A 15,422-nucleotide genomic window follows, 5' to 3' on the forward strand; every position below is an offset into this window, starting at 1 on the left:
ACAGACAAAAAAACCCAAGAAAAATAAAGTAAAAACGGTATGCTTCAATCTGTATTCAGACTGTATCGGTTCTTTAATGGGGATAGATAGCATTTTTCATCATAAGTCCTTCGGAGTTGTCTTGGATCATTGTATTGCTGAGAATAGCTAAGTCATTTACAGTTGATCAAGATGGATAACTTGAGATGTTAAAGATGTGATCCATCTCTGCCTTCAGAGGACTTGCAATCATTACACATGGAAGTAATATAAAAAAAAGAGCTGAGGCTTTTAGAATCAGAAACTCATTCTCTGCTACTGACTAGATTGATTTGACCTTGAAGTGAAGCTCAAAAATCTTGTTTTCCTATAGGCAGCCTTGTTTGCACTCCAGAAACTCTTTGAAGAGGGTTATGATCGCCGGCCTATCTTTGTAAGTTAAAAAGTTTATTTGTTTCTCAGAAGATACATTTTGTTCTTCTCTTTGAATTGAGGGCAGGTGTGGGAATGGAAAGACTTCATCTTATGGGACCTGTGTCTGTCCTGTCTGGGCCCTCTTCCCTCTGGTCTGACAAATGGTGAATCTTTTGTCCCTAAAGCAGTGAGGTTTTATGACAGAAACTGGGGTGGAGGAAGAGGGAAAAGTAGGGTCACAGTCCTTCTTTTATGGTATATTTTAAGGCTGGCCTTAGCATAGAAGTATTTTCTTTGAGTTCAGGGATCTTATCCTTTTATTGAAACAAATGCAGAGAGTATGCTTATGACATGTTGTATTTGTAGTTTTAAATTTGACCCTGCTTTTTAAAATCCAGGTTTCAGGGACTATTGTGGATAAGAGTGGGCGAACTCTTTCTGGACAGACGGGAGAGGCATTTGTCATCAGCGTGACCCATGCAGAACCACTATGGTGAGAGAATAGTCTTTTTTTCACTCAGTTTTCTTTGTTCAGAGGGAAGAGACTGTTATTCATCTTTGTCTTTGTTCCTAGCACCTACTGAGTGCATTACACGTTTAGTGTATGCCTTAAGTTTTTATTGGTGTCTTGTTTTTTACATCATCAGTTTCCCCAACATCCCTCCCCCTCTCTTTCCCATAGATCCATTTCAGATAACAGATAGTTTGCACACTTGCTGTTTATTGAATTGAAATGTATGTAAACCAGCTACTTTTTGATGAGAGCATATTTAGGCCAGGGAACAGAGTATTTCTCATGTTTTTTTCTCCTGACACTGCCACCTGGTGCAAGCCCTTACCACCTCACACCTGGACCATTGTAATCTCCTGCTGATGGGTCTGCCTGCCTTGTATCTCTTTCCTATTCTAATCTGTCCTCCATTCAGCCACCAAAATGATTTTCTTAAAGCACAGGTCCGTCCATGACCCCCCCCCATCCCTAAACTCCAGTGACTTCCTGTTGGTTCCAGGATCAAATATAAAATCCTCTTTTTGATGTTCAGAACCCTTCATCCCCTAGCCTCCTCCTACCTTTCCAGCCTCACTCCCCACCATGTAGTCTTTGATCCAGTGACACTGGCCTCCTACAAGACAACCCCATCTCTCTGCTCCAGGCATTTTCTCTGGCTGTCCCCCATGCCTGGAATATTCTCCCTCCTCTGGCTCCTTCAAGTTGCCACTAAAATCCCATCTTTGAGAAGATTTTCCCAACCAACTCTTCTTAAAATTTTAGTGCCTTCCTTCTCTTTATTATTTCCTAAATACCAGATGTAAAGCTTGTTTTTATATACTTGTTTGTTGTCTTCTCCATTAAGTTGTGAGCTACTTGAGGACCAGGACTGACTGTCTTTTACTTTTCTTTGTATCCTCTGTGCTTAGTGCAGTGCCTAGCACATAGCAGGTCCTTAACAAATATTTATTGACTGACTGACTGACTGACTGACCGACTGGTCAGCAAGAGGGGATCACCTCCGTATTTTCCAATAACTAAGTGGCTCAGTAGATAGAAGGGTGAATTTGGAGCCAGGATGACCTGAGTTCGCGTCCTGTCTCAGATATTTACTGTGTAAATAAATAAAGGGTCACTTATTGTGACCTTTTCTTGGCTTTACCACCTACCTTCTTACTAATTTTCTGGTGAGAATCAAATGAGATTAACATATGTAATGAGCTTTGCAATCCTTGTTGTGTAAATGCTGCAGTATTATTTTCTCCATTTTACTTCAGTCGTCTCTTGGGTCTATTCCAGCTTTCTTTTCTTTTTTTTCACTCTAGCAGGTGACTGGGTGTGGTTTTAGGGGCCATGGAAATCTGTGCTGAGCTTTTCTGATTTTTGTCTCCCCTCCCCGCTATGCTCCCAGAAGGCTTCTCTCTGATAGACTTATTTCAGAACACGAATGTGTCTGATTTCTTTGATGTAGATACTTCTGCCAAGGGTGCAGATCACAACCCATCTGTGTCCTCTCATTCTATGGGACTTTTGACCGCATTGTTTCCTAATTCCTCAACTTTTCATGGCCCTCCTCACTTAAATCCAGTTCACTTTCAAGTCATGACATCACCTTCCTGATGTCATGGTCCTCTTTGAGAAGGAAGGACAAACAACAAGTTACCCTGCTTCTCAATTCCTTGGGGTCTTCTAGTGGTTCTGATGTCATACAGTGGGTATCCCTGGAGCACTGGGCTGTTTGTCAGTTATTCCTAGTTTATGCTTCATATCTAGTCCCCCTTTCCCAGTCACACGTCTCTCTGATGATGTCATTTATATTGCTTCACTTATGTAATTCTTTACTGGTAATGTTTTACATCCTACTCAAAATTACCATGCCTCTCTCCATTAAAAAAAAAATCATCTTTATTGATAGATTTATTAAGAGATTAATCTATGCCAGGTGGTGGCACAGCTGAGGATACAATTACAAGACAGTCCCTCCCCTTGCAGAGCTTACATTCTTTTTTTTTTTTTTTTGAGAGCTTACATTCTAATGGTAGAAAACAATACAAGTCCTAAGAGGCTAGATGGGAGGGAAACAAAGCATGCCTTTCCTTGTTATGTCACATTCATTTCTGAATATATCTGTCCCTCCCTCCACTCCCCATCAAGCTGATCTTGGAAGAAAAATTAAGAAAGAAAGAAAAGAAGCAATTCAGCAAACTCCTCGCTGTCTTATAGATGGAGAAACTGAGGCTTAGAGAGATTAAGGGAGTTGCTTGTTGTCACACAGATAGTAAGCATCTGAGCTGAGATTCAAACCCAGATCTTTCCTGACTCCAAGTTTAAGACAACTTAACCAGACTACAATGCTTTTTTAACGGAAGAATCACTTGAATTAAGGTGCTAGCTCCTTCCTTGTACTTTGCTATTTCTTCATCATTATTACTAATGATGAATATTTAGCTTGAAGGAAAAAGATAAAATAAGAAACCCAGTGTCTGTCCCTAAGGAATTTGCAATCCATCGGGAGATAAACAATGCACATAAATAACTATAATATAAGCTAAAATATGGTGAGTGCTTTGGAGAGTTCCAGAGGAATGAGAGGTTGGAGGAGGGAGAAGAGAAAGTATCTGATCCTAGAAGGAAGTAAAGGATTTTTTTTTTTTTATAACACACAGAGATGTGGGAAGAAGCCATTCCAGACATGGGAGAGGGTGCATGAAAAAGGCACAGAAACCAGGAGAGGGCAGGGCAGGATTAGGGAATAGAGAGTAGCCAGATTGGATGAGAAGATGGAGTATGTGAATGGAAATGAGGAGTCTGAGATAAAACTTACATTTGCTGGGACAAAACTGAAAGACATCTAAAAGAGAGCCTTACTTTCTTCCTCAGTCAAGCAGCAAAGGACAGCTGGGGAAATATGTGAACTGAACACCATCATCTCGATACTGCTTGGAGCCCTGGGTTGTACCTTTAATTCGTCCCCTGGAGTAGCCTGTGTGACACCAACTTGCCTCCTGTTTTATTGGCTCCCCCATTTTGGTCTTCAGTTTAATTGCCCCTTATCTATATTTTATACCACTCACTGTTAAAATCATCTTTCCTATTCTGAGATCTGGTAATATTACTTCTCTGCTCAAAATTCTTTAGTGGTTCCCCCTTTGCCATCCTAATAATATTCAACCCTCCTCAATATGGCCCTCTACCTTTATGGGTTTATTTCCTGTACACGCCCTGCACTCCTGAACTACCTTTCTTGTCTTATGTCCCTGCACACACTCCTTGTTCCATCCAGACAATACGTACTGTGCTCTCACTCTGCTGTCTTAGCTTGGGCTGATATCAGCCTTTTTCTGGAATGTCTTTGTATGCTTATGAATACCTGTTAGTCATTAAAACCCAGCTCAAATGCCTGTCGTCCAGCAATCAATAAGCATTTATGAGGTGCCTACTTCATTCACTGCTAATATATAGAGAAAAATAAAACAGATCTTGCTCTCAAGGAATTTACATTTTATTGGGGTTCTCTTGGTCCCTTTATAGAGCTTTCTTTTGTTATTCTCTTAACCAGACATGTCAAACATGGGACTACTATGTGGCCAAACTATATAAAAATGAAATTGGAAAGTATTTAACAATAAAAATTTTAAAATATAATAAAACATAATAATATGTGGTTTTTTGGAGTCAATATGTTCCCACAAAAGTCTGTGTGTGGTTTATTGGGCCCTGTTTTTATTTGAGTTTGACACCACTGCTTTTTATCATAATATACAATGTCATATAACATCTGTATTTGTGTTTTATCTCTTAGTAGATTCTAAGCTCCTTGAGGGCAGGGGCTGTGTCTTATCTGCATCTTTATCTCCCTGGTGTATGGTATATCTCTTTGTATATGTAAGCATTTAATAAATGTCGAGAGTGTTATTTTAGACTGGAAAGGTAGATTGGAGGAAGGTTGGTAGAGGGCCTTGAATTCTAGGTAAGACTGTTTTTCATGGGTGGTGCAGTACCACCAAAGGTTTTTGGATAGTGGAGGGACCTGACAAGACCTTCATTTAAGGCAGACATGATGTTCTGATGTGAAATGCAGGCCTGTAATCTCTTATTTTGTTTTCCACCAGCATTGGATTAAACTGTGCTTTAGGTGCCGAGGAAATGAGACCTTTCATTGAAACCATTGGCAAGTGTACGACAGCATATGTCCTCTGTTATCCCAATGCAGGTGTGTTTTAATGAGTACCTATACATACAGATAGTTTAATGAGAGACAGAGGAGCAAAGGGGCTGATGGGATGATTTGAGATTAGAAATGTCGTTTACAGGGTCTAGTCCAATTGTGTCCTTTAAGAAGCTTACGCCATTGACTATCTCTGTGTTGAAGAAGCATCAAAAATCACCCCGAAGCTGCCAAATTGGGCATGGCTTCCAGAAACAAAGCTCAGCAATAGAGAAATCACCCTTGCCTATCCGTCTTTGTGCTAATGGAAAAAGTCTCTCCTTTTTCTTTTCTTTTATAAAAAAATAAAACTGTGCATTTATTTCTCATGTTTCAGGATTTGTTTTTGTCTTGTTTATTTTTGGGGCTCACCATAACTTGTCAGTGTGCCTTGTATGAATTATTTATATATCATGTAACCAGTTCCTAAGTAATTAAGAATTGGCTAATAGATACTTCTTTGGGGCATAAGTTTATTTTGTAGACTCAGAGGATGGATGTTAGAGTTGGAAAGTCACACAATCCAACTCTCTTTTTGTAGGAGATTCTGCCTGATGAACTTAAAAAAATAAGTTTCTGAAGCCCAACTGGTCCTTAGGTCTTTTTAAGAAATCTGCAGATTTTTTCAGTTTTATTTTATTTCTTACTAGGAGTTAGAGAACTCAAAGTTTGCAGAAGAGAATAACAAATGATACCTAGAAGCAGATAGTTGGAGGCCAAATTCGTGCTTGGGGAGATTTAATTGAAATAAAACTAATGAGTTTTTATTTATTTGCAATATACCAGATGCTCATTAGTTCAAAACAGAAATAGTGATTTCGCCCCCAAGCAGCTGTGGAACAATACAGCTGTCATTTTGAAAGAATAATTTCCAGGGAGGGAGAGAGGAAGAGACCAATACTTTTCTTTATGCTTGAAGCTTTGCTTTTTTTCTTTCTGGACTTTCCTTGAACTTTTAATTTCCTGGGATGAAAATAGGGAATAAAATACTTTTTTTTGTGACATATCTTTATATTTTTAAAAAATGCTAATGGCATACTTTTATGCTTATGGGTTCCCTTCTGTCTCCCTCCCCAAATAATTACTATTGTAGTCAGGGAGACATTTTTTATTTTTCATTTAGAGCTTTTACAGTGGTAATGTGTTGCTTATGTGTAGTTTTTAAAAAAAATTTTATCTTTCATTTTTATATCCTACCCTTTTATATCCCAATATATCCTACCCCCACCACCTTTCAGAGAGCCATCTCCTATAACAAGGATTGAAAAAGAGAAAAACAGAACAGTATATATAGCATTCCACACATATACTTCCCCAGCTCTTCAAAGAAAGGAAGGAGGTGCATTCTCATATCTCTTTTTTTGTTGTTGTTGTTTTTTTTGTTTATTTTTGTTTTTTGGTGGACTGTGGGGTTAAGTGACTTGCCCAGGGTTACACAGCTATTAAGTGTCAAGTGTCTGAGGCTGGATTTAAACTCAGATCCTCCTGTCTCCAAGGCCAGACCTCTATCCACTGCACCACCTAGCTGCCCCTATTCATACCTCTTTATTGCCAAACTTGACCACCATTTTTATAGTATTCCGTTTTAGTTATTATTTTTATTTCCATTTCCATTGTCATAGTCTTTGTGTATATTATTTTACTGGTTCAGCTTATTTAACTTTGCATCAGTTACTATGATTATTATGATCATATCTAATATGATGATAGTAATCAGTATGATGATAGTAACCTTCTCTGTAATCTTCATATTCAGGGTTTCTTATTGCACAGTAATATTCAGTGACAGTCGTATACTACATATTTTGGTTAACTACTATTCCCCAATCAATGGGCATCTGATTAATTTCCTGTGCTTTTCTACTACAAAAAGTTGCTATAAATATTTTGGTGTAGATGGAACCTTTTTTTTTTTTTGATCAATACCTCCTTAGGGTATATACCTAGTAGTGAGGTCTCTGAGTCAACAGATAGGAATATTTCAGTCTTATGAATTATATTCTAATACTCAATTTTAAAATGTTTTTCTAGGTCTTCCCAATACCTTTGGCGAGTATGATGAAACACCTGAAATGACTGCCATGCATATGAAGGTCTGAACTTTTTCCTTAATTTTTGGTTCTTAGGGGCCATAGATTGTTAGAGCTGGAAGGGACCATAAAGGGCATCTAGTCAGACTTCCTCATTTACAGATGAAGAAACTGAGGCCCAGAGAAGTTCATTGGCTTGTCGATAGCTCGGTAGTGGCAGATCTAGAAACAGAAACTAATTTTCCTAAGTTTTAGGATCATACCAAGCCCCCTCTCAATGAAAGTATTTTCTTTTTCCATTTGAACCAATATTAATTAAGCAACTACTACTTGTGGGACCATTTGCTTAGCTCTGGAGATAGGAAAAAGGAAACCAGTACTAATGGCAGTCTTAGAGTGTTGCTTTGAGGTACTGAGAGGTTAAGAAATGTGCCCTGGTCATGCAGGCCTGAAGCTGAGCTCCTTGAGAGCAGTGTCCTTTGCCTCCTTTTGTAGCCCCAGCCTTAGCACTGCCTGTGGGACATAGTAGTGCTTAATAAATGTTGATTGATTGATCTTTCTGACTCCAAGGCCTGCTCCCTGACTGAAGGCTAGATGTTTCCATTAAAGTGTTTTAGTGGGAGCAAACGTGGCTTGTTGGGTGTCCTGAGAGGTTAGGTGATTTGTGTGGAGCCATGCAGCCAGAATGTAGCAGAGGTGGTGGAATTTGAATGTAGGTCTCCTGGACTCCAGATTTTTATCCATAATGTCATGCTGAGAAGTTGTTCATCTTTGCTTATGGAGAGGCACTTATAAAAACAGCTTTGCTGAAAACAAACAAATACAAAACTTGGCTTAGGAAGTGTTGATGAGTCAGAATAATACTTAAGCTCGTTTCTTAAAGGAGAAGTCTGTTAGACAGATAACGAAGAAAAAGTGTCTTTTTTCCCTGCATTGTGGTCTTTGCCTCCTAAAGAACTTCATATGGGAAGGCAGCCCAGACAGGGATATTAGGATAAAATATTTGCGATCCTTTGTTGTAATAAATGCCAAGAATTTAAATAAGAGATTTCCTGGTAGAGTTAGTAATGGTTTTTACCTAAGGAATTTTTTATTCTGTCTAAGCCTCCTCACCGTAGGTTTAAAAAACTGCTGGGATAGACTGACAGAATAATTTCTCACTGCAAATTTTTTTTGGTACTGCAGCAGATTTCAAATAACCCTGGCTCTCCTCCGCTTTCAAAATCAGATGGGAAGGACATGTGTTAGCATTTCCTTCCAGAGTTAAATACTTCACCGGTTCTTCTTTGAACCTTCTTAGAGTGTTCTGCCTAGAAACTTAGCAGGTGGAGGTCTTTTTTTGAGCCTGTTTGATTGAGGGGTAAATTCTGGAATTCAAACTAACTCTTCACGATCTTCTGCCTCTGTTGACAGAACTTTGCATTGGATGGTTTGGTCAATGTTGTAGGTGGTTGTTGTGGTACCACGCCGGCTCATATCAGGTAAGATGACCCACTGTTGTCTCCCAGAGAGGAAAAAGTCATGTTTTGTAGGGGAGGGACTACAGTTTCATGAAGAATATTTTCATGGAAGGAAGAGGGAGGCAAGATCTGTACTCTGAAGGACAACCAGATTTTTCAGAAACAATTTAAATTTCTTTCCTGTATGTGTGGGAGAGGGTAATTATAATAGCTCATATTTACATAGTGTTTTATAGGCCCCTAAGTGCTTTCCTTACAACAGCCCAGTGAAATTGATAGTAAAAGTGTGATTATTTTATACTTAAAGAAATTGGGGCTCACAGAGATTAAGTGACTTGTCCAGGGTTATGTGGCCAGTAAAGGAATAGAGCTGTATCATGAACCCAGGGCTTCTGATTCCCAAGTCCAGTGTTCTTCATAAAACAACAGGCACAAAAGCTATTGAACATTTTTGTTTGTCCTAGCATGTCCATTGGCTAGGTTTGTGGTCTTGAGCCAGCCAATTCAGCTAAATCTGTTCTCACATGATAAATGCTTGTAGTTGTGATTCAGCTTATTTCATTTTGCTTCTGGAGCTTGAGTAAGATTCTTAATGAATTGCATTTTTCAAACTCTTCAGTCATTTCTCTTTAGGTAGCATCGATTTGACTACAAACACACACATAATCCATATATATCCTATTATTTGAATTATAAGCTATTTCATTTTGCTTTCCATTTATTCTTTATGTGTGTTTTGGTTTTGTTCTCATTTTAAAAAAGTGATCTCACAGAACTTTTTGTACCATATGTACACGTTGTCTGAGAATGTAGGGGAAAGGATATGCCTGTTGCTCCTGGAAATTTTGATGGAGTCATCCTAGCTAGGAGTAATCGATTGATGGCCTACATGCTTTCTTGCTGGTGTATGCAATGTCAAGAGAAAAGTAAGGAAGGCCTCTAGCACATTGTATGGACCATCTCTGTTGGATTTTTAAGGAGGACATGAGTGAAAGTTGTACAGAATCGAAAGGCATGGAGGGCTTGGGATCCACTTTGTTGGAAACAATGCCCACATCACTTAGATAGCAGATTGATTGGCATATTGAAGGATTTCAGTCATTGCTAGAAGGACGTGGTTCCTGGTTGATGGAAACCATGATTGTCTGAAGCCTCAGCCTACTCTGAAGTTTAAGGTGTTTAGCAGAAGGTGAAGCTTATTTTTTAATCTTCCTGGAAATGATTGTTTTGCAAACTGTGCCTTGTGTATGTGCTTTGCCTTGCTTGTAATGTATTATCTAACTATGTCCTTTAGCCTAGACTAAACATTTTTTTGCTGGTAAACTAGTGGCTCATAGTCTTTTGTTTTGTGAAAAGAAGTAAAAAAAAAAACCCAACAATTTGAGGCTCTTTGTCTTTTTAAAAATTAATTGATGCTTTTTTATTTATCACACTTGTTTCCCAGTATTATTCTCTGCACACGACACTCACAATGAACTGTCCCTTAATAGGTATCAATAAGAATTTGTTAAGTGCTTACTATTCGCACTGAAACTGTAGTAAGTGCTAGGGATACAAAGAAGACAAAAACATGGTTCTTGTCCTCCCACAGCTCACGTTCTAATGGAGGAGAAAACAAACATACAAATAACTATATAAGAGAAATATATACACAGTGAAAATGGAAAATAATCTTGGGAAGGCACAGCAGTGGAGATGTGGGAGATGTGGGAGCTGTGGGAGCTGTGGCAGACCTAGAAAGACCTCATTGCTCTTCAGATTTTCTTGTAATATCTCTCTTTATATATAGATCATGTATGCATTTTGATAAATACATATTTGTGTCTGATGGTAGCCATCTTTAAAAAGAAATTTACATGATAACTTTATTATGTATTTAAAAGGAACAGCAATTTGCAGTTTCATGGGTAATCATCTTTTTAAAAAATATGTTAGGGAAATGCTTGTTTTATTCTATACATTAAAAATTAAATGAAAAAAAAAAGACCTGTATCAAGTGGGATTTTAACTGAGACTTCAAGGAAAATAGAGAAGTCAGGAGGCAGAGGTTCATAAGGAGAGCATTCTAGGCATGGGGAGTAGGCAGTGAAAAGTCATGGTGTAGAGAGATGGAGTTGTCCTATGAAAGTATGAGCAAGAACATTGGTGTCACTGGAGTAACAGGTAAGAAAGACTGGAAAGGTAGGAAAAGGCCAGGTTCTGAAGGCTTTAAAAGCCAAACAGAATTTTATATTTGATCCTGGAAGTCGTAAGGAGCCACTGAGTTTTATTGAATCAGGGGAGAGGAGGGTGTGATATGGTCAGTCCTGTGCTTTCACTTGAGTAGCTGAATGGAGGAACAAGGTGAAGCAGGGAGGCCAATTAGAAGGGGATTACAGTAATCCATGTGAGAAGTGCTGGGGGCTTGTACCAGGGTGGCAGCTGTGGCAACTTCTCTTCAGAGAAGGTAGTGTATACTGTAGTGGTAATGAAGGTAGAAAAAAGAAGACTTGTAAAGTAGATTTGGATGTATGGGGTGAATGCAAACAGGAGTTTAGGATATATCCCCTAAGATGTGAGGTTGGGTGAATGGGAAAAGGTACTCTTGACAGTAATAGGGAAGTTCAGAAAAGGGGAGGGTTTTGGGAAAAGATAAAGAGCTCCGTTTGAGGTATATTGAATTCGAAATGTCTGTAGAACATTCAGTTTGAGGTGTCTAAGAGTCAGCTGGTGATATGGATCTGCTACTCAGGTGACAGGATAGGACTAGAGACGTAGAATATTTAAGCAAAACCATCCAACACAGCCATTGTGTATAAAAGCTGATGCAGCATCCAGAGGCTTTGGATTTGAAGCTCAGCTCTACCAGCTCTGTACCTCTCTTGTGGTGGAGAAAATTTTGGTTCGTTATCTGTTCTATGGGGCCAAAATTGGATATAATTGGATATAGCTGCCTTTCACTGTTGGTTTTTATTGATGTCGTTGTAGTCATTGTTTCCTCGGGAATTACCTTTCATCCACTTTGTATGTATCCTGTTTCTACCTAGTTATTTGTATATTATCTTATATATGTTCTCTAATTGTCATTAGAATGTGAACTCCTTGAGGGCAAGGACTGATTTTGCTTTTCTTTATATTTCTAGCACTTAGCACAGTGCCTGGTACATAGTAAGGGCTTAATAAATGCTTGTTGATTGACAAACTATATTTCTCTGATTCTGCTTACTTCCCTGAATCAGTTCATATAGGTCTCCTCATACTTTTCTGAATTCTAAATATTCATAATTTCTTGCAGCCCAATAATACTCTATTACATTCATTTACCATAATTTATTTGGCCATTCTCAAGTTGATGACATCCACTTTATTTCTAGTTTTACTGCCCAAAAAAATGACACTGAATGTTTAGGTATACATGCAACCTGACCTCTGTGTCTGTGTTTGACCTCCTTGGGAGTTGTATGTTCAGTAGTAGGATTGCTGGGTTAAGAGATGTGCAGTCGGGTGACTTTTCTCAAATAAACTAGAAATAATCTGTTATCAACTGCATGATCTGTTATGTATATTTAGATTAGAAATCCAGTCACATGTATAGTGAGTGCCCAGCAAACTGTGGCTGTGTGGATAAAAGTTACTTGTAACTTTTATATTTAAATATATAAAAGATTTATGAATGATTTTCTGCTTTACTGAGCAAATTAAAAGTCAAGATTATTGGTGAAAATTTAGAATTAGGCACATAATCAATTGCACAGTTGTGTTAAGTAGATCAAATTTTATAGTTAAAATGAGTTTAAGTTTATCTTAAGTTGACAGTTCTAGTGTTTTTGTTTTGTTTTTCAACTCAGGGAAATTGCAGAAGCTGTGAAAAATTGTAAACCTAGAGTTCCCCCTGCAGCTGTTTTTGAAGGGTATATGTTGCTGTCAGGTGAGTCCTTAAATCAGTAACCTTTATGATTGCATTGATCATTGATTTATTCCAGTGTGGGTGTTCATTTCATGCCTGTTGGTGGTTGATATCATCATGTGTGGAATGGGAATTGTTCGTGGAGCCAAAGAAAAAGATATCCTTTTATAATAGGAGTTTCTAACTGGCAGTCACTCACTTATCTTTGGGTGGGACATGAAGACCACCTAAAGTACATAGCTTGAATGCTGAACTGGAAAATCTGGCCAGACATTAACTAGGTTTCACTCAGTGACTGGATTTCCACAGTACAAATTTTCCTTGAAGACTAGCTTTTAGCCCAAGTTGAAGACTTCAAACCGAGTAGGGCCAGGTGCTCATGGCCTTCCTCCAACTTGTGGTCCAGACTTGAGTTACTTTGGTTTCATAATCCATCAAGGCCCTTAAACTCATTAGTTCCTCATCCTTTGGGGAAAGAAGTGATAAGAATGTCTTGTAGAGGCAATATGACTGTCTAGAAGGGGTCAGAGAGTCTGGATTTGAGGCACATCTCTACTGGTCTCTGATTATGTGACCCTATGCTCTCTGGACATCAGTTTCCTTATCTTTAACATGGGGGTGTTGGATTGGATGATCTGTGATTGGATTAGATTCTGTGATTATATGTCTGGCCCATTACAGCTTACCAGGTGCTTTTATCACACCTGCTCTGTGTTGTTAATAGTAACACAAGTGTTATTTAAGGATGCTAGAATTTGCATTTGATAAAAAGTAAATTCTTTGCAGGCAAGGACTGTTTCATTGGTTGCCTTCATCTCCTTAATACCTAATAGGATCTGGCCCACAGGGATACAGATAGGGACTGGACCTGAGATGTTATTGAGCTGGGGAACTCCCAGAGAAGAAAATTCCCCCTCCCACTCTACCAAAGCAGGTTGGCGTCTTCTCTGAAACTTACTGTCTTGGGAGAGTGGCCCAGAGCACTGAGGAGTCTTGCCAGAGACTGGCCCAGAGTCACATAGCCAGGGGGTGTCAGAGGCGATACTTGAATCCAGACTAGTCTTTTTTAACTCAGGTCTTCTGGACCCCAAGACCAGCCCCCATCTGCTTATACCATGGAAATACATAGGGAGAGCTTAATTAATTCATGTTTATCAATTGATAAATGAGTAAACCAGGGCTCAAGGACACTATGACGATTAATAAATGGTAGATCATCATTTAAAATCTCACTAATTTGTGAGATATTTTGATTTCTTCCTTTACTTTGTCAGATGAAATAAAAACCAAAAACCCATAATAGAAGAGGGGATTTATACCCAGGTAGTCTGACTCTAAGACCAGTGCTTTCCCCCCACTATAGTGGGCTGGCTTCTGCCTCTTGGGAGACAGTTTCAGAGGGATTGGAGGCTGATTATGACAAACCACTGCAATGTGGCTGTGGAATTGGAGACAGGTAGAGGGATGGTTCACTATCTCCCTACCTAAGAATGTTCAAGAGAAGAGAGGTGGTTGTCAATGACTAACTTTTAATTATGAGCAGATGTATCTTCCTAGGATTTTTTTTTTTACTGACTTCTAACATAAGGACTTTTCAAGGATGAGTTTGAGGGGAAAAAAAAAAAGGAACTAAAATAAGATATGACCAGATCATATGAACTGCATAGAAAAAGAAAAACCTTAAAATCTAGTCCTGGGTCCAACAGATATTTCACTTCTCAGAAGATCTACTTGAGCAGAATGCTATATGCGTTAAATAGAAGCAAGAAATCATGTAGACAGGATAACCATGGCAGTCATGTACTTGTCACCAACAATTAACAATTTAAACAATTGAAACACTTACAACAATTAAATCTCTTTAAAGGGAGATCATTTAGTTTTTTCATTACCTTAACATTAACAATTTAAAAATTTTAAAAAGCTTTTTATGTTACCGTAATTCACACAGAATAAAATATACATGCTTGCAGAGCTTATATCCAATTTTTCATCAGTACAAGTGTCAAGTAGGCAGGACTGATAGAAAAAGGGAAGTCAGTTTGAAACAGGAGGAAGGAAGCATTTATTAAATGCCTGCTGTGAGCCAGGCATTGTGCTAAGCACTTTACAAATGTTACCTCATTTGATCCCTCACAACAACCTTGGGAGGTAGGTCCTATTATTATCCCCATTTACAGTTGAGGAAATTGAGGCAGACAGAGATTAGATGACTTACCCAGCATTACACAGCTTATAAGAGGCCAGATTTGAACTCATGGCTTCCTAACTGCAGGCCCAGTGCTCTGTTCAATGTGCTACCTTCAATTCCATTCAGTAAACATTTATTAAGTGCCTTCTCTGTGCCAGGCACTGTGCTAAATGCTGGAGATCCAAAAAGGAAAGATAGTTCTTGCCCTCAGATGAAGGGCTGCACAGATGAAGACGCTGCACAAAAGAAGCTGGGTGGGGTAAGGGTGGCATCAGGAGGTACTTGGCATGAGAGCTTTTGAGTACTAAAAGCCGAGTCAGACTGCATGGAGATGAGATTCCAGATAGTCATTTTATTGGAAACCAAAGCAGGGCCACTGATGGAAGATGAGGAATTGGCATCTAAATGCCATGGGGCAGAAGAGCCATGCTTCCTCAAGACCAGACCTTTACTCCTTCTGCCTCCCAAAAGGCTGAGGGGCAGGGGAACAGTAATCTCAGATGGCTGGTATCTCATTTGAAAGACCTCAAAATGAAATACCAGTCTTAATTGAGGCCACAATTTAAATTCTCCTGTCTGTTGTCATGGAATAGGAAGTGAACTATTAATTTAGATCATTCATTTTATTTAGGGCAGCTAGGTGGCACAGTGGATAGAGTGCCAGGCCTGAAGTCAGGAAGACTTATCTTCGTGACTTCAGATCTGCCCTCAGACACTTACTAGCTGTGTGACCCTGGGTCAGTCACTTAACACTATTTGCCTCAT

The 15,422-nt window shown here is 38.9% G+C and overlaps 1 protein-coding gene across 3 annotated transcripts in view; it reads left to right on the forward strand.

Moving 5' to 3' along the window:
* The window catches only part of LOC114049743 (methionine synthase), a 134,202-nt gene that overhangs the window by 39,180 nt on the left and 79,600 nt on the right, over positions 1-15,422 (forward strand). For all 3 annotated transcript variants that reach the window (XM_027871134.1, XM_027871133.1, XM_027871135.1), the window contains exons 7-12: positions 353-412; positions 792-886; positions 4,996-5,096; positions 7,122-7,183; positions 8,534-8,601; positions 12,408-12,487. In XM_027871134.1, the coding sequence (XP_027726935.1) occupies positions 353-412; positions 792-886; positions 4,996-5,096; positions 7,122-7,183; positions 8,534-8,601; positions 12,408-12,487 (466 nt within the window). The remainder of the gene's footprint in view (positions 1-352; positions 413-791; positions 887-4,995; positions 5,097-7,121; positions 7,184-8,533; positions 8,602-12,407; positions 12,488-15,422) is intronic.

This window comes from Vombatus ursinus, unplaced genomic scaffold, assembly GCF_900497805.2.
Source record: "Vombatus ursinus unplaced genomic scaffold, bare-nosed wombat genome assembly UNPS02014798.1, whole genome shotgun sequence".
NCBI classification, from domain to species: Eukaryota; Metazoa; Chordata; class Mammalia; order Diprotodontia; family Vombatidae; genus Vombatus; species Vombatus ursinus.